The sequence below is a fragment of the Salvia hispanica genome, chromosome 5 (assembly GCF_023119035.1).
Source record: "Salvia hispanica cultivar TCC Black 2014 chromosome 5, UniMelb_Shisp_WGS_1.0, whole genome shotgun sequence".
NCBI classification, from domain to species: domain Eukaryota; kingdom Viridiplantae; phylum Streptophyta; class Magnoliopsida; order Lamiales; family Lamiaceae; genus Salvia; species Salvia hispanica.
Genome location: NC_062969.1, coordinates 25,602,754 through 25,626,801, shown reverse-complemented (window position 1 = coordinate 25,626,801; position 24,048 = coordinate 25,602,754). Strand labels below are relative to the sequence as shown.

The 24,048-nt window shown below is 37.0% G+C and overlaps 4 protein-coding genes across 5 annotated transcripts; 1 reads left to right on the top strand and 3 right to left on the bottom strand.

Moving 5' to 3' along the window:
* The first annotated feature begins 1,134 nt into the window (after positions 1 to 1,134).
* LOC125187448 lies at positions 1,135 to 5,481 on the top strand. Its single transcript, XM_048084042.1, has 3 exons — positions 1,135 to 1,547; positions 2,557 to 4,042; positions 4,149 to 5,481. Exons 1-3 carry the CDS (start codon positions 1,268 to 1,270, stop codon positions 4,336 to 4,338), a joined length of 1,956 nt encoding a protein of 651 aa, XP_047939999.1. The 5' UTR covers positions 1,135 to 1,267; the 3' UTR covers positions 4,339 to 5,481.
* A 6,905-nt stretch (positions 5,482 to 12,386) lies between these two features.
* LOC125187449 lies at positions 12,387 to 14,078 on the bottom strand. The gene is made up of 2 exons (XM_048084043.1): positions 12,779 to 14,078; positions 12,387 to 12,693 (listed from the first exon to the last, which is right to left on the bottom strand). Exon 1 carries the CDS (start codon positions 13,934 to 13,936, stop codon positions 12,815 to 12,817), a length of 1,122 nt encoding a protein of 373 aa, XP_047940000.1. The 5' UTR covers positions 13,937 to 14,078; the 3' UTR covers positions 12,387 to 12,693; positions 12,779 to 12,814.
* Positions 14,079 to 14,935: 857 nt separating this feature from the next.
* LOC125187450 (G patch domain-containing protein 8) lies at positions 14,936 to 18,442 on the bottom strand. Its single transcript, XM_048084044.1, has 8 exons — positions 18,282 to 18,442; positions 17,951 to 18,047; positions 17,369 to 17,564; positions 16,980 to 17,134; positions 16,580 to 16,723; positions 16,377 to 16,480; positions 16,086 to 16,242; positions 14,936 to 15,354 (listed from the first exon to the last, which is right to left on the bottom strand). The coding sequence occupies exons 2-8, from the start codon at positions 18,014 to 18,016 to the stop codon at positions 15,271 to 15,273; spliced, it is 906 nt and encodes a 301-aa protein (XP_047940001.1). The 5' UTR covers positions 18,017 to 18,047; positions 18,282 to 18,442; the 3' UTR covers positions 14,936 to 15,270.
* A 1,309-nt stretch (positions 18,443 to 19,751) lies between these two features.
* Positions 19,752 to 22,685, bottom strand: LOC125190705 (transcription factor PIF3-like). Of its 2 annotated transcripts, none has more exons than XM_048088076.1 (8): positions 22,402 to 22,685; positions 21,925 to 22,028; positions 21,069 to 21,801; positions 20,895 to 20,999; positions 20,744 to 20,809; positions 20,595 to 20,660; positions 20,092 to 20,520; positions 19,752 to 20,022 (listed from the first exon to the last, which is right to left on the bottom strand). In XM_048088076.1, the coding sequence occupies exons 2-8, from the start codon at positions 22,008 to 22,010 to the stop codon at positions 19,996 to 19,998; spliced, it is 1,512 nt and encodes a 503-aa protein (XP_047944033.1). In that variant the 5' UTR covers positions 22,011 to 22,028; positions 22,402 to 22,685; the 3' UTR covers positions 19,752 to 19,995. The 2 variants fall into 2 exon arrangements, with proteins under 2 accessions (XP_047944033.1, XP_047944031.1); XM_048088074.1 differs by having other exon boundaries at positions 19,752 to 20,012.
* Between the last annotated feature and the right edge of the window lie 1,363 nt (positions 22,686 to 24,048).

The window sequence follows — 24,048 nt, the reverse complement described above, 5'->3', positions numbered from 1 at the left end:
TTCCATTATAAATAATATGAGGCTACCGACTCTTAAACTGACTTTCTTTTTTGACCGCGATGTTTAATCTAGGGCTGGGGAATTATGCCGGAATACCGGACTTACCGTACCGAAAAAATACCGAAAATACCGTTTTTTCGGTATACCGTAGTTTTCGGTACGGTATCATACCGTACCGATCTCTATCGGTACGGTAACGGTATTAGATTTCCCATACCGCGGTATACCGGTATACCGATTGATATATATAATATATAAATATATATTTATATATGTTATATTTAAACTAAGTTTTAAAAAATAAGAATTTTTATTATACAAAAATAAAAGAATCAAAATTGGGAATCCTATTTTTTGAAGTAGTTGAAAACAAGATTTTTTTTTAATATTTTGGATATAATAGATTTTTTCACGATATAATGGTATAACGGTATGCCGTATCGCAAAACACGGTATAACGGTATATTGGAATGTCATATCGCAGTTCGGTATACCGTAAAAGTACGGTATACCGATAACACGGTATGGTAACGGTATGGAAAACTGTCATACCGAATTTCCGGTATACCGAAACTTACGGTATCAGTATGGTTTTTGTCATACCGTAACTTTCGGTACGATATAGCACTCCCGGTACGGTATACCGTACCGAACTAGCCCTAGTTTAATCCTAAAAAATACTGTGGCTCAATAATTTGATTAAAATGACAAATACAATAAATAAAAATTACTTGAACGCGCTTTAATCTTTTCTTTACAGCCATAAATGGGGTGCATTAATTCTACTCATTGTACGAGACCCGCCTTTTCTTTACCCAATAAAGCAACAATTTTCGTAGAAGGGGGTAAATTCGTCATTCCCGCGTTAAACGGACAAAGGCTTCCCTAGTCCACACTCATTCCAAAGTCTCCTCACTAGTCTTGGAATTTAAATAGGATTTGAGAAAAGTTTCCACAACAACGCTATAAAAAATTTCAATTAGGAGTCTTATTATGAACAAGTACACCTAATAAAATAAAATTAAAAACAAGAATTTGTGGACTTCTGGGAAACTAACCTACTTGGCCCAGTGCGCACGATAGAACCCACGCCCCCTTTATATATACCACTCCAATCACTCGGACTTCGAAAAAGACCACCTCTTCACGCCCTCTTTCATGCTATCGTGCGCCTTCCCTCCCTGTCCCTGAGCCTCCTACACCCCTCTGCCATTCGCCCGTCCGCTTTTCGACTCAACTGTGATATAATCCAACCGTTGCTGGAGCGATGGGCGGAGACGGAGCGCAGTCGCAGCATATTCCGGCCGAGACGGCGGAGGAACAGTACATCAAGGCCAAGACCTCGGTGTGGTGGGATATAGAGAACTGTCACGTGCCGAAGGTGTGCGATCCCCACGCCATAGCGCAGAATATAAGCTCCGCGCTCGTTAAAATGAACTACTGTGGGCCCGTCTCCGTCTCCGCTTACGGCGATACCACCAGAATCTCCCCCGCTGTCCAGCAGGCGCTCAACAGCACCGGTGTAGCCCTCAATCACGTCCCCGCCGGTAAATCTGCAATTTATTTTTGGCCTGTTGGATCCAGTCTTCTTTTGCGTGTTTATTCGTTTTACTGGTTCATTATTCAATTTCGGTAAATTGATTTCGTTGATGAGTAGATCGGTTATGCGGAATTGAGTGAGCCCTAAGTTCAGTTGGATTTCATTAGCAGAACGGGCACAGTACAGTATAGTGAAGTTGAGAGACTTAATTTAAGAGTTTATTATTTTCTAATTTTTTAATTAATTACTATAAACTTGTCGATTCATAATTTCTTCTTTATCTTTGTTGTGATTCATGACGTATATATCACTAGGATTGTGTTTTGGTTCGCAGTTTTGCTCTTCTCTGTTTGTGAATCTGCATGCGTATGTAAGAGACAATCATATTTTAGGTCCAAATTTCCACTCTGATCTTGGCGAATAGCATTGCTAGATCAGTGTGCGAATTTGTATGTGTGTGTGTGTGTGAGTGAGTGAGTTAGAGAGAGAGAGAGATGAGCATATGTTAGGGCCAAAATTTTACACTGAAGTACAATTAGCGAATTTCTTTCTGGGATAAGTGCTCTTATCCTGGAAAAGATTGCAAGTCTTTACTTTAGCTGACTGAAATATGTAATCCTGAGCTTTTCCAAGCAACATTTAGTATTTTCTGTGTGAAGTCGAGGTGTCGAGCTTAAAAAAAGTTAATAGCTGAAAACACAAACAAGAAATTTTGAATGATTAGTGCGTGAGATTGTTTCTGGTGGAGACGTCCATAAGCAGTCAGCCAGTGACCCAACTGCAGATGCAAAAGTCCAGAAAATTGCTTATCTTGGAGGGAAATGCGACCCTTCTATATTCTCAAGTTCAACATTATATTAGTTAGAGTTCCAATGGTTAGCTAGTTTGATCATATTTCCTGTGTCCATTATATTTGTGCAATTAAATAAATATAGATTAACACAGAAATTTAAGAGGCCATGCCTGCGTGTGTTAATGGAAGTTATCAGTTCAAGCTTTCATTGAAATGTGATCAGGTGCTAAAGATGCTAGTGACAAGAAGATTCTGGTGGATATGTTATTTTGGGCTGTTGACAATCCCGCACCTGCCAATTATTTATTGATTTCCGGAGACAGAGATTTCTCAAATGCTTTGCATCAACTACGGATGCGTCGGTATAATATTCTTCTTGCTCAACCACAAAAAGCTTCTGCGCCACTTCTTGCTGCTGCAAAGAGTGTATGGCTCTGGACTAGTCTAGTAGCTGGAGGGCCACCACTTACAACAGTTGAAACTGCTCAATTTGTAAGTAACAGCTATGGGCATATACCCACCTCTGACTCATTACGTACAGATACCATTATGGGTAACAAACCAGTGGAATCGTTTTATGAAAGTTCTCAGTTGGGTAACCAAAAATATTCAAATATGGGAAGAGGAACAGATGTAAAATATAAAGGCAAACAACCTCGCAGAAACTTCACTCAACCTTCTATGCCAAGAACCTCTAGTAGCATGATTGGGTCTGAAGAAGATTCTAACAGTGGAAACTTTCATCCAGGATATGTACACCCTAAGCAGTTCAATGAACACCAGGACTTATCTACTGCATATAACCCAAAAGTTGCTAGCGGTGGAATAGCGAACTCGTATTATCCTGGTAATCCTGATTTCCCGCGAGCAGACAATTCCCACCCTCATGTCTCTCATCAAATTCACTACCCTCAGCCATTAAAACCAAACAGCCTCCCCACTGAAACTGCAACACTGCCTGTTAGCTCGTCTCTAACTAACCCCCATTGGCATCCTTCTAATGTATTAAATCGCAGACCTGATTCACCTAACTTGACCACAGCTCCTCCAACCAACGTTCCTGATATTTTCAATTTAAACATTTCTGAGCACACAAGAAATGATCAAAGCGCACCTGCTTCGCAACAACGTAGTGGAGGAGAGAGAAGACCAATGTCTAGTGAATCGCCAAACAGAGTAAACTCGAATGCTCAGCAAAAAGGATTTAATGCTCAGAAGAGATCTTTTCATCAAGACGGTCAAAACAACAGGTATCCACATGGTAATCAAGATACATTAGCACAGTTATCATCTGGATCAGGAACTGCTGCCATCCCTGTAAATGGTTCGTGGGGAACATCAGGATGCCCTAAACCTTCTGAATATGTACAAGGTCTTATTGGGATTGTCCTACTGGCTTTAAACACCCTAAGAATTGAGAAGATTATGCCAACAGAGGAAAATATTGCAGATTGCATCAGATATGGAGACATCCGACATCGCAATACTGATGTTAAGAAAGCTTTGGCGTGTGCACTTGACCAGCAATTGGTTGTACTGCAACAAATAGGTTCCCTACAGTTGTATATTGGGAAAAATGAGAGACTATGGCAATGTCTAAACCCTATGGGTGGTGATGCAAACAAGTATTCAAAATCAATATGGGATGAAATCCAAAAATTTCTTTCATCCTCTTCTGGAAGATCTGCTATACTGGAAACAAACTGCAGGTATATTTATTATCTTTGATGAGTGCATAATTTGCTGAAGACTTATGAAATGTTTTGCATAATTTCCTTACATCCTGTTCCTAAATCTTTGTAACTTAATGTTTAGGTATGAGGCAGCAACTGTTATGAAAAAGATGTGCTTAAAAGAGCTTCCATTGGGTGAAATTCTCCAGATCTTGCAAATGGTAATTAACATGAAAAAGTGGATTATATATAATTATCAGTCAGGATGGAAACCAATTAAGGTTGCAGTTCCAGAGTCCAGCCCTGATTCAGGGCTGGCAGCTGCTACATAAGGTCAAAGTATTTGCAGTTGGGAGGGGAGAAGGTATGAATATTTGTATTTGATTCATGGCTTCATGGTGATGTGAAATGGTTTGAATTGAAAAGTAATTATATTTAGCCTTCTCCCCTAGGTATTGGCTGCTGAATATGTAGCCTTGAGATAAAATAGCAGTATTTAGGTTCTTGTTTAAGTTTTGCTTTAAGAAGACTTCGAAGGTCTAGCTTGAAAGTTGTGGTTAGATAACGTTTGAAACATCAGAGAGCCGGTAGTTGCTCTCTTTATATGATTGTTTACCTTTGGCTTAACATGGCCTATTTGGAGAGACGTTTCTATGATGATCAGGTACTTGTATGCGATTGATAATGGAAATCTGTGGCCATGGAAGGTTTTGAGATTCAACTACTTGGAGAACATGTTGGGGGGCTAATATTATCAAATTAACATCAGAGTTTCGAATAAGGCTTTTTGTGATCAATTCTTGCTGTGGTATGATTGGGACTCACATACTTGCATATGGTTGTTGATTACTACTGTTGGAGAAAACACGGTGGCTAAAGTATTGCAAAGTATCAGAGGGCATAAGGATCTTGTTGGTTTATGTGGAATTCCGGTGGATGTAGTTTTATGATGCAGCTCTAAGATTGAGATTATGAAAACATGGAAATGAGTCACTGGAAAATCACGCTTAATAAGAGAGCTTAGCATGGTGATATTCTGTCAAAGCCACTTGAAAATTCACAAGCTTAAGGATGGTCTTTCAAAGCAATTTCTTGTGATTATCGTAATTTCTCAAAGCTTCGGTTTAGTGGAATTTATTGCGTTCTCTGATTTGTTCTGCATAGCGAGTTTGCTACACCAGCGGGATTTCAGACGGTAGACTTGGAATTTTGAAACAAAATGAAGGATTGATGATGATGACGATATCTCCGTTCTAAGCATGTAAATGCAAACAGTATATCTTAGCTGAAACTATTTTACTCTTTACTCTGTTCTTGGTTGTGAAGCTCTCTGCTTCCATAGTTGAAATTATGTAAATTAAGTGTTCCAGCGCTTTTGATGACGAGAAATAGAGTAGTATTGTACTTTCTTGATAATTGTTGTTGAATACGCTTATGGGGTTTTGAAATAATAACAGTACGTTTTATTATGCTAAGATTGTGTCTAAGATGTACCAAATCTGAGTAGTCAAAGTGGAGAAGGATGAGTTGGACAGTTGGTTGGTTGTCATACACGACAGATGGGGTAATTTGTCAAAATGCAACAAAATAATACTCTCTCCTTTACGTAGCAGTGAAGTTAATTTGTCATATTAATACATTTCATAAAAGTGGAATCAATTAGAGTCACATTAGTTTTAAAACTAATTAATTTACTCTCCCTTACTTCTTTTTTCATCTCTATCTTTTTCATTTTTTACTTTATTCATTATTTACTGAACCCACTTAATACAAGTTTTCTTATATCATGTGCAGAAAAGAAACGTCTACACTATCATGGAAAGAGAGTAATATTGCAATAGACCATATAATATGCAAATTTGACGATGTAGAGAATTGTATAAGGGTGTGTCTGGTAGGCTTGAAACACCACTGTTCACACCCATTTTCCACCGTTTGGTAGCTCATATACAAATCGCACGACCCGGTAAAACCAGTCGGGTTTTCGATGTGTACATACTACTATCAGCGGTTTCATGTTAACTCAATCTCGGTAGTGAGCAGGTATTAGAGATCGGTTTTTCAGGATTTGGTTGAAACGGTGGTGTATACCCATTTTTACCCTCCGAATTCTCCAATCGAAGCAATTGTCACCCCCTTCCGTGCACAATTGAGCTGGTAAAGTGCACTTCTCCGACAGATGCAATTTCAAAGCGGCTGCGTTGTGGAATTTTCGATCTGTGGAGTTTTACCTCGATAAGGGTCCGATCTGTTTGGGATTACTCCGTCGGGGTGGACGATGTCTTCGGATTTGATGAGTTTGGCGGTGCTCACGGTTTTGTCGCCGTTGAGCGGAATCTTCTCGCGGCAGAGGATGGTGTGGTTGGAGGGCTTGGCGGGGGGATTTTCTGGTAATGCGGAGGCTAGGGTGAGAAGGAAGAGGATGCCATAGATCTGACAATCCATGGCGTCCGGTGAATTTTGGGCTCTGTTGAGAAGAAAGAAGGAGGGTATGTTAGGTAAGATATATAATGATGATTTTATAACTTAGGATTAGGGAATCCTTATTAGAAGACTTGGATAACTTAGAATCGTATAAAATACTTTCAGATCAAGTATTTTGAGTGCACAAAATCTATGATCGGATAAGACTAAGTTTCCCTTAGATGATTGTTCATTCTCTGATCTGTATTTAATCAAAAATCAGCCTAAACCGTCGCAGTTAATTGACTAAAACTGATTCCAAACTGTTAATAACTGTTTAAAAACTGTTAAAACAGTTAATTCAAACACTAAAATAAGATAGAACAAGCTTCTAATGAAGCAGCCGAATTGTTTAGAAATTAAAGTGATAAACACTAAAATTCCAACATTCTTCTTTAGAATTAAAGTGCTAATACACTAAAATTCCAACATTCCTCCCCTATTTTAGTGGATTTATAAGCATGATCAAATCAAAAGAACAGAAAACAAAAATTATGCATAAATGAAAATATCACAAGGATTGAATTTCCATTTTAGTATATCAATGTACAAACATTCTAATTATAAGAGTGGTCTAAGACTTGAACTCTTACAATTCCTTTGAATATCAGTCTTAATATACACATAATTATCAAACAATTAATCTAAACCTGACACCTTTATAACAAGTCTAGTGTCCATATCCTTCAACAAACATTTATAAAGCTAAGTCCAGAGCTTTATTGGAACAACTTGGATTCCATGTTTGTATAGGTAGCTTTTCATCTTGTTCTGTCAAAACAATTTGCCAAAAAAACTATTAAGAAGCAAAACTTCAACCTCCTTCAAACTGACAGATTATTACACATACCTTGGATGGTTTGAACATGTGTCTATCTCACATATTTAGGCTTTCCACATTGAATTTCACATCTAATATCAAATTAGAAGGAAATTGGGTATCCCAAACAGATAAGATTAGATGGACTTGAGCCCCACCCCTTTAGCAGATTTGATAACTAAATCTTTAGCCAAGCCTTTGGTTAGATGGTCTGCCAGATTTTGTTGTGTCCCAACAAATTCAACTGAAATGACCCCATGAGTGATCAGCTCCCTAACCATGCTATGTCTGACACCTAAATGTCTAGACTTCCCATTGTAAACTTGGCTATATACTTTAGCCAATGTTGCTGCACTGTCACACCTTATAGAGATAGGTGATATAGGCTTAGGCCATAAAGGAATTTCATAAACCAAATCCCTTAACCATTCTGCCTCCTTTCCAGCAGCGGCTAGTGCTACAAATTCTGACTCCATTGTAGAACTTGTGATGCAAGTTTGCTTCCTAGAAGCCCAAGAGATAGCTCCACTTCCTAGCAAGTAAATCCAACCACTAGTAGAGGAATGATCCTCTGGATTGGCTATCCAACTTGCATCAGAATATCCTTCTAAGATAGAAGGAAAATCTGAGTAACACAAACCATAGTTTATGGTTCCTTTGAGGTACTTAAGTAACCTCCTCACTGCTTGCCAGTGATGAATACTAGGACTATGTGTAAATCTACTTAATCTTCCCACAGCAAAAGCTATGTCAGGCCTAGTACTTATCATTGCATACATTAGGCAACCTATTACTTTAGAGTATTCCAATTGTGAAACTGTTTTTCCTCTATTAGGTAAGAGTTTTACATTAGGATCCATAGGTGTGCTAACTGGAGTACAGTTTCCATAATTGAACCTTTTCAACACTTTCTCAATGTAATGAGATTGTGTGATAGATATTCTGTTAGGAGCCTCTTTTATTATCCTAATTCCCAATATGACTCCAGCCTCACCTAAATCTTTCATTGAGAACTTAGATGATAGGAATTTCTTTGTCTCATCTATCTGGTCTTGACTAGTACCAAACAGAAGCATATCATCTACATAAAGGCAGATAATAATTCCTTTACCAAATTTATCAAACTTAGAATAAACACACTTATCAGCTTGATTCAATAGAAAACCATTTGATAAAACAATATCATCAAACTTTTGATGCCACTGTTTTGGTGCTTGTTTCAAGCCATATAATGATTTGATCAACTTGCACACCTTGTGTTCATTTCCTGGTAAAGAATATCCCTCAGGCTGCTTCATGTAGATTTCCTCATCCAAATCACCATTTAAAAAGGCTGTTTTAACATCCATTTGGTGTATAAGGAGTTTATGAATAGAAGCCATAGCTACTAGCAATCTAATAGTAGATATTCTAGCTACAGGAGCATAAGTATCAAAGTAGTCTATCCCCTCCTTTTGTCTAAATCCTTGAATGACAAGCCTAGCTTTAAACTTGTCTATAGACCCATCAACTTTCATCTTTCTTTTAAAGATCCATCTACACCCCAATGGTTTACAACCAGGGGGCAGATCAGTTAATTCCCAAGTGTTATTTTGGAGTATAGAATCCATTTCATCATCTATAGCCTCTTTCCAGAATGAGACATCTCTAGATGACATGGCTTCTTTGAAAGTCTTAGGATCCTCTTCAATTATAGAACAGTAGGGGTACTGGGATTGTAATTCATCCCTTGATCCTTCAATAAGATGGATTTGAAAGCCTTTATCTAGATTACTTTGATTTCTTGGCCTTACACTCCTTCTAACCCAATGTTGAGTTGAAGGTTCCTCTGATTGATTTTCAGAAATTACTAATCTATTTTTAGAATTAGAAAATAGATCCTTAGGCCTTGTGATAGATGTGAATCTATTTTCATCAAAGATTGCATCTCTTGACTCTATAACAGAGTTCACAGAGACAAATTTGTTAGGTTCTAAGACATAAAACCTATAAGCCTTTGAATGATTTGCATAACCAATGAAAATGCAATCAATTCCCTTTTCACCCAATGGCCTACGCTTGGGATCAGTGAGTTTAACTACTGCTCTGCAGCCCCACACTTTAAGATAGTTTAAGTTTGGAGGTTTTCCAAACCACAACTCATAAGGTGTAGCTTTACTTTTCTTATTTGGAACTCTATTTAATATATAGCAGGCAGTAATCATAGCTTCTCCCCAAAAACCTTCATTTAAACCAGAATATGATAACAAAGAGTTAACCATTTCTTTCAACACTCTGTTCTTTCTTTCAGAGATTCCATTCTGTTGTGGAGTATAAGGGGCTGTTATTTGGTGAATTATTCCCACTGATTCAAAATAACTAGGATCATAGTATTCACCTCCCCTATCAGATCTAAAAATCTTTATAAATTCACTCTTTTGTACCTCAACTTCTGTCTTATATACCTTGAATTTCTCTAAGGCTTCATCCTTAGAACTTAGCAAGTATACATAACAATATCTAGTTGAGTCATCAATAAAAGTAATAACATACTTCTTATTTCCAATTGATGGTGTTGAGTGAAAATCACAGATATCACTATGGATTAATTCCAGTAGTTTAGATTCTCTCACAACATTATTGAAAGGTTGCCTTGTGATCTTAGTTAACATACATGTTTTACATTTATCTTTGCTAACTGTAAAGACAGGGATTAAGCTATTTTTAGACATCTCAATTAGTCTTTTATAATGCACATGTCCTAACCTTTCATGCCACAAATCAGTAGTTGAAAGTTCATTAGAAGTCATCACATAAGCAGAATTATCAACAAAGCAAGATTCAATATTTAATCTTAACATACCATTGCATAAATAACCAAAACCAACAAATACACCATGTTTAGATAAAATATATTTATTAGCTTCAATAACTTGTTTATAACCTAAGTTATTAATTACAGTGCCACTCATTAGATTCTTTCTAATGGTGGGAACATACAATACATCTACTAAATCCAACTGTTTCCCAGAAGTAAAAGTTAGCCTAACATTTCCTATTCCTTCAATCGATTCACTAGAACCATTCCCCATTCTAATCACTGATCCATCAGTGATCTTCTGCAAGGATGTAAACCATCTCCTATCCTTGCAAACATGGTTTGTAGCTCCAGAATCCACCCACCAAGTGTACTCATCATCCTGTACATAGAATGAACTTGGTGTATCCGAGATATAGTTCTGAATAGAAATATTAGAATTGAATATTTTCATACCTTGAGGTACACTTGGATCCTTAGATCCACTTGGTCCAGATTTTGAACCACTTGTACTTGTACCAGCCTTGAAAAGTTTCTTTCCAGACCTACAATCTTTCTTGTAGTGGCCTGGTTTCCCACACTTCCAACAAACAAGTTTTTGTTTCTTATTCTCAGAGGACTCTCCTTGAAACATTTTCCTTTTCCCTTTAAACTTCTGTCCACCTTCCACCATATTAATGGAAGATAGTCCAGCCACACTCTTTTCCTTGTTCTTTTCCATCTCCTGAATCCTTAAGGATTCTTCAATTCTGAGATGAGAACCAAGTTGCACCAAGGAAAGTTCTTCCTTTTGATGCTTTAGAGTATGTTTGAAGTCTTTCCAAGAGGGAGGCAATTTATCAATAACACTAGAAACTGATATGGCTTCATCCATATGCATCTGGTGTTGTTGAAATTGTCCAAGAATCCTTAGTAATTCATTATATTGTTCCATCACAGGTCTAGAATCTAGCATCTTATAATTATTGAAATTACTAACCAAGAATTTCTTACTAGAAGCATCCTCTGCCATGTATTTAGATTCTAGAGAATCCCATAATTCTTTGGAGGATTCAACATTCTGATAAATATCAAAGAGTGAGTCAGTCATACCATTGAGAATATGCCCTTTGCACACATAGTCATCATTCTCCCATTTCAGCCTCCTTCTGGTTTGTTCCAGAGATTCATCTTCAGTCGGTTCTGGCATGGTAGTTGTGAGTACATGAACAACCTTCAGGGTGGTCAGCAAGAAGTGCATCTTCTTTCTCCATCTTCTGAAATCTACTCCTTCAAACTTCTCCAGTTTTGTGAAGTTTGCAGTCATCTCCCTCACTGAATTGGGTCCAGTCATCTTCAAATTACTTGATCTTTGTTAGGTAAGATATATAATGATGATTTTATAACTTAGGATTAGGGAATCCTTATTAGAAGACTTGGATAACTTAGAATCGTATAAAATACTTTCAGATCAAGTATTTTGAGTGCACAAAATCTATGATCGGATAAGACTAAGTTTCCCTTAGATGATTGTTCATTCTCTGATCTGTATTTAATCAAAAATCAGCCTAAACCGTCGAGGCAGTTAATTAACTAAAACTGATTCCAAACTGTTAATAACTGTTTAAAAACTGTTAAAACAGTTAATTCAAACACTAAAATAAGATAGAACAAGCTTCTAATGAAGCAGCCGAATTGTTTAGAAATTAAAGTGATAAACACTAAAATTCCAACATTCTTCCTTAGAATTAAAGTGCTAATACACTAAAATTCCAACAGGGTAGTATAGGCATGACATAATTATTTTCAAGGGTTCTCAAGTTGAACCAAACGACTGAATTGGGCTTAACAATATGGGTGGACTGAACCAAACAGATGATAATTGTGCCCATCAACTCTGGAAAAGTCCATTTCCAACAAATCCCTGAAAATAATTGTGGGAGCTACCATCCGAGCCCTAAAAGAATAGACTAAAAATAGCGACAAAGATATTTTAATTAAACTAGTAATGATATATAGAGTGTAAGTTTTCTGAAATAACAAATTAGTAGTAAAATTTAGTTTGATACAAACATCATAGTATAGTGACCATTTATAAATTTAACCCTACTAAATCATAATTCTACATTTTAAAATTAATTACCATTCAAAGATTCAGCAGAATAGTCGTTCAAGGATTCAGTTATTACTACGTTACATACAATTGTAATTTGGCTTTGAATTATTGGACATAGTATACAGTTATACATGCACGAAGTTTATGTGTATAAGATACTTTCTGAGACGAGAGAAAAGCAAGAAATCAAAATGGACAGCGTGTGTTGAGTACAGTCACAAAATAAAGTTGCAAATCTATTGATTAAGCACAGCCTCAAACTAATAGTCTCTGTCTGAACATCCATAGCTACACTCAAAATAAAATACTTTCCCTTAGACCAACAAAATCAACAACACCAATACAGAGAAATCTTGATTTAATGTTGCATTTGCAATCACATAATGCCAACCAACAACTCCACAAAAACTGATAATAAAAATGAATCATCTAAATGAGAACCAACTTACATGATGATCTACCACCTTCAGGCAAATCCTCTCCAAAACAAGTATTTGAATACAGCCACACCCCTGCAAGAAGGGAAATCATCATTAACATAAAAAAAACCAAAACTAGTGCAGCAAACTCAGCTACAAATTTGAACCCATTGCCCACCTCAACACCTTTGAGCTAGCGGATGAAGTTCTTGGACTATGCCCGGCCACCATTAACATGTTCTCCATCCTTATCCATTACCTTATTCAGCACCAAATTCTCCCCTGGTTGAACCAAATTTACCTCATTATTCACACCATCAAGCTGTTTCTCCCCATGATTATTGACATCCCCTGCATCGATCTCCATATCTGCACGAATAGTACTGCTATCTTCAATCAGTCCTGCATTTTCCCCAACATTCAGCCTTTCATCAACATCCATCTGGGCATGGCCATCACTGGCCTGGCCTATCCCTGATCTCTCAACCTGTGCAGTCATTCCAACCCCCATTTTCTCATTCTCTCTCAACTCAACAGCAGTCAATGCGGCCAACACCTGATTAGAGTTATCTCTATCCACATTCACTACTACATTACCACTCATTTTCTCCTCCACAGCTACAAACGGCTGCGAAACACTAGGCACGACACCATTGCGATTCCTAACACCATGATTTGCACTAACCTCAGCCTCAAATTTAACACCACCATTGCTGGCAATTCCCCGGCCAGCCACGTCACGAAGCCCTACTTCTTTCCTCCTCGCCTTCTCCTTATGCGCCAAAAGCGCAACGTGCTCCAATGCCTCCTTAGCCCTTTTCCTTGCGAACGCTGCCTCCTTAACCCGCTTCTCAGCCTCATTCTTGGCATTCGCCGCCGCCTTATTCATCGACGTGGACGCGATTCTGGCGGCCGCCAACAGCATCTTCGCCGCATCCCTGTCCATGACCCTGCAATTTTGAACCCTAACATTATCGATCACAAGATTGGCCTCCTCGGCAGACTTTAATTTGAAAATTGGGGCGTTAGGGTTGACGCAGAGAGGGCAAATGTAGGGTTTGGGAGGGGGGGCGCCGTTGGAGTCGACGCAGTGAGAGTGGGAGTGGGAGTAGCACTTATCGCAGGTGCGAACGACGTCGTTAGGGAGAGTTGGGGGGTAGACCAGGAAGCATGTAGGGCAGAAGGCCTGCGGATGGAGGCGGAGGACGCAGGTGGTGCAGACACGTTTGAAGCCGCTGCGGCAGCGGATCTGGTGGAGCAGGCGCCGCTCGTGAGCGCCGCAGTTACTGCAGCCGGTGGCCGCCGGAATAGTTGTAGGCTCCGATTTTATGATCATCTTGCATGAAACTACAACTCGGCGGAATCTAGGGTTGTGGATTAGGGTTTCGCACAGCTCCAAACCTATGCCGGAGCAAAAGATTGATTTTTCTCAAGACCTTAATTTATACTACTACTAATAATTTTTTTTGGCTGCATATAACAAACCACATTTATTTGGGATTTTTAATTTGAATGCAAGAGTTGACTTACATATAGGTATATATTGAGTGATTTAAACTTGGTGATGCCAATTTCATGATTTAGGGCTCCGGCTTGGAGCGCAAGTCATTTGTAACTTTTTTAAATTCAAAAATTAATATTTTAGTATTATTTATTAACCCATTCTTCATCTAAAAATACAATATAATCCAACTACAATGCATACATCTTTCACAATACCTCCCACAAATTCTCTATCTATAAATATGAATGGATCTCTCCATGTCTAGTCTGATGATCGCTAACATGCAGCAGTTGTTGCACGGCTTGTGTAGGATTAGTTTATTGATGAACTCTGATGGTGTCCGACAGTGCTTAAGCGTCATTTCTGCATGTGTAGATCGTTGTTCTCGCACATTGCTAACACATTGGCTGCGTGTGGTGAATGCCCCGATGGAGTTGGACGAAAAGAACTCTCGACTCCGCAGACGTGCACAACGGCCATGGCATCTCACTTACGATACTAGTGCGGATATATTTGGTAAGATAACTGGTGCATGAGTGCGTGCATGAAGAATATTTTCCGCAACACTTACTCTTAGAAGGCCGACCATGCACAATGACCAATTCTTGATAGATATGCACATGAGGAGACATGGCTTTCCGAGAAGGCTCACAGCATTGATTGCATGTACTGGAAGAGGAAGAATTGTCTCGTGACATGGAAGAGTACCTTCACTAGCAGATACTAGGGCGCACAAAACCAACAGTTTTGTTTCATCTTCAACATTCGTGGTATTATTTGTGCTAATTTCCTGACATTTAACTACAAGTATCGAAAATTTAGATAACTTAGTTGCAAAACGGGTAGTCGTCCCACGAGACATTCAATAAATACTAAGACAATAATACATTGCTAAGCCTTTGAACCTCAGCAAGCTCCTTCAGATTGTGTGCTTAGTTCCACGCATCAACCATCTAAGCTACTGAAAAACCTATTATCCATAGTTTTGTTCAAATTTAGTGCAGTCAAGATTACAGGGTTATCACCATTACTAAGAAAAACGTCTTGTAAGGTAATGGTAGCCAGATAGATTACATTTTTTCCCGATTGAAGTATACTCAGTGGTCCAGTCAGATGTTCCCAGCTCTCAAGTCACACGATATCAGCTGGAACCATCAGAAAGTACTCTATTCTTCATCACTGTCATTCCCGAAAACTGAAGCAACAGCAACCTTTGGCTTCTTGTTCTTTGCAGAATTACTAATAGAGCTCTGCTTCATCAAACATCAAACCTTATTATGATCGGCAGTAACAAATACTAATATCCAAGAAAAACGAACTACATAGACAGTCAAGACAAACTGTAGTAAGTAAATATTTTAAGTCAACGATGAATGACAGTTACAGCTACTTCAAGGCACAGAAACAAAATGCAAACCACAGTGGATGTATTATAACTAGGCACAATGCCTCAATGATTATGTAAATAACACATGTATATATATCTACGTATCATGTAAGCGCACAACATCATCTCCCTGTATTCTTTAGGAAGGCTTGTGGACACCATATGGAGAGATGATTGACAAGAATTTAGTATTATAGACGTAACCATGAGGGGAAAAGGTATTTAGAAAATATTGGTGATAAATTCCATCCATGGCAAAACAGGTCATTCTAATTTATCAGATACACAGATACCAAATTCTGATTTAAGCATCAGACACCAAAAGTATCTAAAACACAAGAAATAAATTACACATGAAAAAAGTTCCCATTCTATCATAACGTACAGATTCCATGACCTTTACTTGATCAGTATTAACACTATTATTTAGACAAGATTATTAAGACATGTTCAATTGAACACTTACTACAGAGATATTGCACAAGCTAGCATTAAGTTTATATAGAAATTTTGTTTATATTACATTAGCAACAACATTTTCAACTTATCATTTGATGTAGGTGGGACTATCAGCAAAACAAAACTAGCGAATACCTTGGCTGCACTGCCTTTTGCAGAGAATCCGAACTTCAAAACTTTTCGCTGATCTTGGTCTGCAACTACAGTAGCACTACTTGGTGCAGGAGTAGCTGGAAGGGTTCCAGCTTCCTCCTGATTCTTCATCTGTTGCTGCTGCTTATGCGTATCAGCCCTGTTCAGGGTAAAAGTATACAAAATCTTCAATTGAAAGTATATAGCAAGAGACTAGTAACCACTTTCATATTCATAATTCATTAAGTTCTAGGTAACAGATAAAACAGGCTCTGGTTGATAACAAGGACATACATCTGCTTAAACTTAGCCATCTCCCTCTCTTGCCGTTGCTGTTCTCTTTTCAGTCTATCATCACGACTGTTGCTTCCATGCATATCTCTCATTTCTTTAAACCTCTGAAGTCCAGAAAATAAATCAAGAGTATGTTCCAAGGCTAATAAAGCTATCAATAATTAGAACAAGAAAGTAAGCATGCATTAAATGGGGAAACAAACCTTTCTGTGGTTGTGGTCATAGGAGCTTAGGTGAGCTTCAAACTCCATTGCCAGTTTATATTGCTTGTTGCAGAGATCACAATAAAACACCTTCCGTATTTCTTTCACCTCACTCTGAATTTTCTGCTCACGCTCTGCTATAACCTGGATTTTAATAATGTGCAGAAAGCAGGCAGTAGAAGCCACCAGGTAATAAAAACTTCACGAAATTCTCAAGATCTTCCAAAGTTGATGTTCCCTTTATGATATACCATTCCCATCAAAAGACACACATATAGCTATATGCTGCCTTCTGCTATTAGATGTATGTTTCAGAACAAGTAAAAATTAACTCCAAATTAACCCGCAATTGAAAATAGAATTATACTTTTTCTGACATCTAGGACAAGATAATGCATACCTCTCTCTTCTTTACAAGTTCCTCAGTCTCTGCAACTTCAATATCAAGCTTCCTACGCTGGATGTTTTCTTCTGCTGTAAAATAATCATCTTCCTCTTGTTTACCCAGACCTAATTTAGCATCCCTTATCCCAGATTTTATAGGCTCAGTTATCCCTGAAACATACAACATGTTCAGGCAAAACAAGACCATGAGGATGGGTTAGCCCTAAGACAAGGTGTATAATAGAACATAGAGCCTAGACAACATAAGAGCACACATCTTACATAATCAACATAGAAAAAAATGAACAGGTTAATTTGAGACCAACTCCAATAAGATGAATGAAATGTGCCAAAGTCAGATGTGGCCAAGCAAATGTAATTTGTACTTCATATCTAAAAACAGACCTTGTTCATCCTTTCCAAGCCCCTTCCCTTTCCATCCCATCTTCTGCAGAAGCCTAAATCCGACATTTGATGATGGCAGCTGTATGTCTAACGATGCTTGCTCCACATTATCCAAATCTACGTTCTCAGTCACTCTATGACCAATTGGTAAACGAAAATCCTCAGCAAGATCCTCAAGAATAGCAGCTTCATACCCCTATGACAGAAAACATTAAAGCATGTCACTGTAGTAATACTTGTCTTACTTGATTCATTGCCCCACAACACAAGATCCAGACTAGATCAAGCAGAAACTAATGAAGAAGTTTCCGAGTCATAATAAAAATTCAGAATAGGCATTCCTAAATTGCCAATGACTCAATTTACCAGTAACGACAGAAAACAACAATACTGCATAAAAGAAGATCTAGAAAAAAAATCAAACAAAAATTGAAATAGAAGTATAGAACTACGTACAGTTAGGTTTCTCTTTCAAGCAGCAATTGCTATATAAGTACATAAATCTTATGATACAATAAACATTGTTGACATTCAAATTGAACACATACATAAAGAAAAGATGTGTAAATCAGTAAAATATACCTCATCATCTTTTTGTTGCCTTCTCATGTGCATATCCTGTTTACCACTATACCATCTACTATCCATCCGTTGAAGCCCCCTTAGAATCAATCAAAACCTAAAATCGACAAAAATAAGTAAATAACTAGGCTACTCAATTAAAGATTCAACGGCACCAATTACATCCTCCTCACAACTATAGCATCATCAGAAACTCATCTTGTCGAGCTATAATGGGAAAACTTATAAAATCATATGAATCGACAAAAACGGAACAATATTCAGCAAAAATCGAGTCTCGGACTGATTGAAATAAACCCTAGAAACGCGATTGAAGCCGCACGAAAATTACCTTTTGACAAATAATTGGATGTACGCCTGAGAGATTGGTCACTCTTCTAGGAGATCTGGGATGATACAGTACGCAACGGGTTTTGTAATAATCCTGGATTAATTTGTAGGAAGCTCAAAGTGTTGACAATGGAAGAACTTATATTTACTGGCGCTGTCGACAATTGTGCATTTATCTTTTAAAATGGTTTGCTTTATTTATTACTAGCTTTTTATCATATAATAATCATATTACTACTTTGATTAAATGTTTGATAAATTATCTAACAGATTATAAGAGTAAATTGCTAACCAACTCAATATTGAGGGTTAGTGTTGAAATTTACGCTATATTGGCCGAAAGATAATATGCACTGATTCAATTTTCATTTTATATTAAGTTTATTTGTTAGTATATTATATGATTTGCTTGGGTTGTTTTTTCTATTCATCATTTCAAAATTTTCAATAATGGTTTGGAGGAAAGGTTACGAATTGTAATTAAAAATATATCATCCTCTTCTACAGGTTGGAGATTTAATGTGAATTTGTTCAATAAAATGCGTTTATTATTTTTGGGTAGGATTGATAACTTTTTATTCGATATAAAAATCCAATACAAATACATACAAAATTACTGGATTTGGAATTCGGATCAAGTCTTATTGGCCGTGTCCTTATCAAGTTGGCTCGATGAAAACCCGATAATTTCGAGTTGGGTTCGGGTAACCAGCTAAAAAACAATTGTTATTCAAATTATTTTATTACTTTTTTAAAAAAAAATATGCTTTACTTTTATTCTATATAGTAAATCAAGTTAAGATCATACTTTTATCATGTAAATCAAATTTAATTATGTGATATAACAGTATCATATTATAATCGTGTAAATCATGTTTGAGTTGTTGTTGTCGTATCGTGTCAACCTAAATTATATAATGTCGTGTCAACTCATATATTGTGTCTAGATTGAGAGTTACCTTAATATGTCGGGTTAAGTCTTATTCAATTGGGTCTATCAAGTTAACCCGATAACAATTCAACCCATATAATTATTCACCCGTGATTATGAAGTTTTATTTGCTTTTTTTGTAAAATAACATTGACAGATTATTTTATGTAATTTGGCTATATAAATTTTAGTAATCAAGCAGACAATGTTAGTCATTGATATTTGAAACCACATATAAAAATCTGACTGTGAAATTTAAAATTTATGTATAATGATAAAATTAAAATGTACTCCATAATGAAATATGAAACTATATGCTAGTTCTTACTATGACGCATGTTGTAAATACATGTAAGATGTTAGATTTACTGTAATATGACGGACACATTTGCATTGTTGTGAAGCACTTAAAATATAAACTCTTATATAACGCTATATGTAGTTTGAAAATATGTCATTTTGTACTCTTGAGTATCATGTAAACTATGTACTATGAAAATAGTTATCATAGACGGAGATTTATATTTATATTCAACATGAAGCATTGGGATTAATAAGCTTAGAACTCAATTTTTGAAAGAAATGTCAGGAGTCACCTTATATAAATAAATATACAGTGCCCAAAGCGAAGAATGTGATTTTATTCGAGAAAAATAAATATTTCCAAACTCTACTCTCACTAGCATTGTTTACCAAGCAAGCATAGAAGCTTCTTCATTAGTTTCTGTAGTCTTCTGCAGCTCCATCATTACTCTTACATGCTGTAGAATGCCGGTTTCGAACTTCATTTTTCGCTTGCAGCTGCATCACACTAAACTATTTGTCAACACTCAGTTGAACCATGATGTAAAGTACAGTAATAGACTGAACCATCACTAACCTGAGTAGAGATTGAGCTGCTCATTTCGACGTTCTGTGAATTCTTGTTCGCCATCAGATCCTTCGAGTTCAATCTTGAAGACGTAGATTTGTGATTTGTTAGCTTCAAGCCACTTGGCCCCATCACTGAAGTTTTGTTAGATTTAATTGGAGGAAAAAAGTGTGTGTGCGCTCCAGAGACTGCGGTGTGAAGTCTGGGACAGATATGTCCGTGCATCGGAGCGATAGCACCTTGGCAGTTTACGACAGGCGTAGGAAAATGTGGATGGAAAATTGGATAGTGAACAGAATCCCCATTCGTGTTACCAAAACTCGCTCCCATCCTCATCCCCGTGTATGAAGGATGAGGTGTAGGCGCGTAATACATGTTTTGAGCTCCCGGTGGAAACATCAATGGCGCCGCGCATACTCCATATCCCATTGACATAATCTACAGAACAAGCATCAGCATGAGAAGGAATTGGTAATATTGGAAAATTTGTTAATCTCAAGTCACATTGCTACCTGCACTTGATGTTTAAGTATCTTTAGATATTCGATGGCTTCATCGAGCATGGAAGCCTTATCCGTCTGGGAGTAATAAAAACAACTCTACTGATTATATATGATGTTGTAGAAATTATTGCCATGATTTCAATATTTAGTGTGTTTACCTTATTGCAGTTGGGTATAAGTTCTTGTAAAGCAAGCATTTTCTGATTGATCCTATCTCTTCGCCTCTGTTATGGAACGGACCAACATCAGCATAAACGAAAACGAAAGAGCAACTAATGAAAGTTCGTATCTGGATGACATTAAACGCACCCTTTCGGAAAGATTATGCATTTCTGCCACACGCCTTCTCTTTGATCCCCGGCCTCCATCAGCTGGAGTTAGTGTTTTCAGGCCAACAGACTCGGTTTGGAGTTCCTGCCAAGAAAAACGATGAGAAATAGAAACCGGTAACCACATAAGAGAGAATCCTTTCCACAGACTCACATCACTTTGGCATTCAGACTCCTCATTGTCTTGAGATTTTCTTTTCGTGTAATAGTTCAGTTCATCGAGATTCTTATCAGCACCTTTTCCAGAGCTTACAAACGAAGAACCAACGATAGACTCGACAATTCTCTTCCCATCTAGAGGCCTAGTTGAAGCAACGGTGTTGCTTTGAATCAAACTTTTGTCAGTTTTCAAGAATGTATCTAGGCTGATATCCCTGGTCCTTCCATCAAGAAACAAATCTTTATCTTCGTTGCCCAATAACCGTGAAGAGTTTACTGCGGCTGGAACATGTAAGTCTACACCCTCTTCACTATTCCAAAACTTAGCATCTTGGCAATTGAGTAAGGAAGGATCTGATGTATGGTCCTTCTGATGCAGACATGTTTGCAACGGACGATCTTTAAAAGAAGACAACTCCACAACGTCCGAATCAATAACTGCCTGATCACAACTCCTTCCATGTTTCTGTGACATAAAAGAAACACTTGATGGTTGAGGTAAGACACCAGAAGAGTAAGCTTGCAGGCTATCATCTCCGGGATAACTTAACCAAGGAGAGGCATCATCCTTTTGACTCATATCCAATACTGGCGAAATATCATTGAAGATATACTCGACACCACTAGATTTTCCCGGCCTCTCTCCATCACAGGCACTAGGGGTATCAGGCTGCAAACTGAGGTTGGTAGCAACCTTATCAGGCTGTCCAAATAAGCCATTTTCCGTTCTGCAAGTAATCCGACCACCATATGGCATCATCAGTTATAAACCGGACTTATTCCAAAATCGACATAAATTTGAAAAGTAGAAAAATGGATGGCTCTAAATGAAGAGAAGCAAGTAAACTTACTTTGAAGTGGGATCAACGGAAGATGATTTCTGCTGGCTAGATTCGAGCTTTTCGATAGCCAATCTCAAGAACTCATACAGAGGCATGATTCAAGAATGAGACAACTGCAATCACAAATTACTCAACATTAACAGTTAAGCTTTTTAATGAAGAGTAAGAGTTGAAAGAAACCATGTATCAGACAATTGTATATTTAGAGTCTAAGTGGCTAAAAATAATTACAACGTTTTCGTATAAAATTCGACATGTGCAAATACAGCCCATACAAGCACAACTAATTTTATCCTTAATAGATAAAACTAGTAAGTAAAGGATCAAAAACGATAAAAATATATCCAGTTTAGAACAAATGATTGATACTAAAAATAGTAGCATTCACAAACAAACAACTAGATTTAACTTAGCACATGATTCATAACATATTTTATTCAGATACAGTGGTCACAACCATTAAAAGTTAAGAGAAAAAAAGCCTACCTCTTAAATCTTTTCAATTCCAAAAACAAGCAGTAATATTTGTAGTAGCCAAAACTTCTCCAAAATCAATCTTGGCATTATTTTTTGCTTCTTCCACAATAAAGCAATGATGGTTTCTTGAACTCCAAAATATATTGCTCATCCATATGTAGTTTTTGATTGAAAACTACTACATCTTCCAAGAGAGAGCACTTTTTAATGGAACATGAGATACACAAACATACACGTATAAAAAGAGAGAGAGAGGAGAGAGATTTCACCAGGAAGTTAGGAGCACCATATTTCTTGGTGTTAGTATAAAATTTTTGAGAATCTATTCCTCTTAATTAATAATTGTGGTTCTACTCTGGCGCCATTGATTTTAATAAACAAGGTATTGATCTATGCATCACTTTTGCAATCAGCACATTTAAAAAATGGAATGGTGAATGACTATGCATAATCCATCAACTTTTTAATTATATACCTTAATTGGGCGATGTAGTGGGAATAAATTAGTAGTTTAATTTCTATTGGCTAAATCACTTGGTCTGCAAATTCAGTTTATAGTAGTAATGCTATTTCAGTTGGTCTATTTTGTTTATTATATTATTACCACTTGTTCACATATGCATTTTGATTGTTCGAATATGTGAGTAGAACATTCGAAGACACAACACCTGTTAAATGTAGAGCTGCTTAGTTTTTAAAAATATTTAAACCATACGCTATAGTATTTAATAGTACTTCGTCATATTACGAATGTGTGAATTAATGTGTCATTTTAATTTCGAACAATTTAGTCAATTTAGAAATAGATCAAATAATGGATTTTAAACTTAATTATTTGATCCTTTAAATATTCAATTTTATGATTTACTAATTTATATCTATCACTTGCATGCAAAAATTTTCTTGATATCCTTGCAAAACATTGTCAAACGCAATCTCAAAATCCCCAATCAAGCTATACTAGCTTTAGTGCTTTTATTTGATTGTTTTAATTAGCGTAATTAGTTTGGATATTGGTATCTCATCTATGACAGAGGCTTCTATGAAGCGACACGTGGATTAGTTTTATAGTATTTTCATTTACTTAATCCGTATAAAACTCTATAATTGTTCTGGCCTTTTGTAATTCGAACAGCCAATGTGGAAGGCAAACTAAATCGAACTTCGATTAACGGAATACATATGCAAAATTTCATTTTAATAATACAGTCACATACTAATTAAAACTTTAAAACAATTATAAAGTGAGTTTTGGGTTTTGATACCATTATCATATATCCTTGATATACTTATTTTAGTCTTCAATGAAAGTATAAAGAATTTGTTAAGTCCACAATTCGTATGAATTGGATTGTTAATATTGCGTCAACTTGTTAACGATCTAATTCAATAAGGCTTCAGTCCGACCTATCAAGGAAGCTTTTAATACAAACTAAAATTTAGTTTGCTACCTTTAAACTTAAATACGACCCTCACACATTAATAGTGCATAATTTTTGAGGTATCATTTTATACAAAGAAATTAAAAAACATGTTTTTGGTGGTTGAATGAACAAGTACAAAATTAAGGAAAGCAAATAAGAAGGGTGACTATCTGGGCGGGGGCAGCCGACAACCCCTCCTAGAAATTGGCCGACGGGGGAGGGGGTCAGCTAC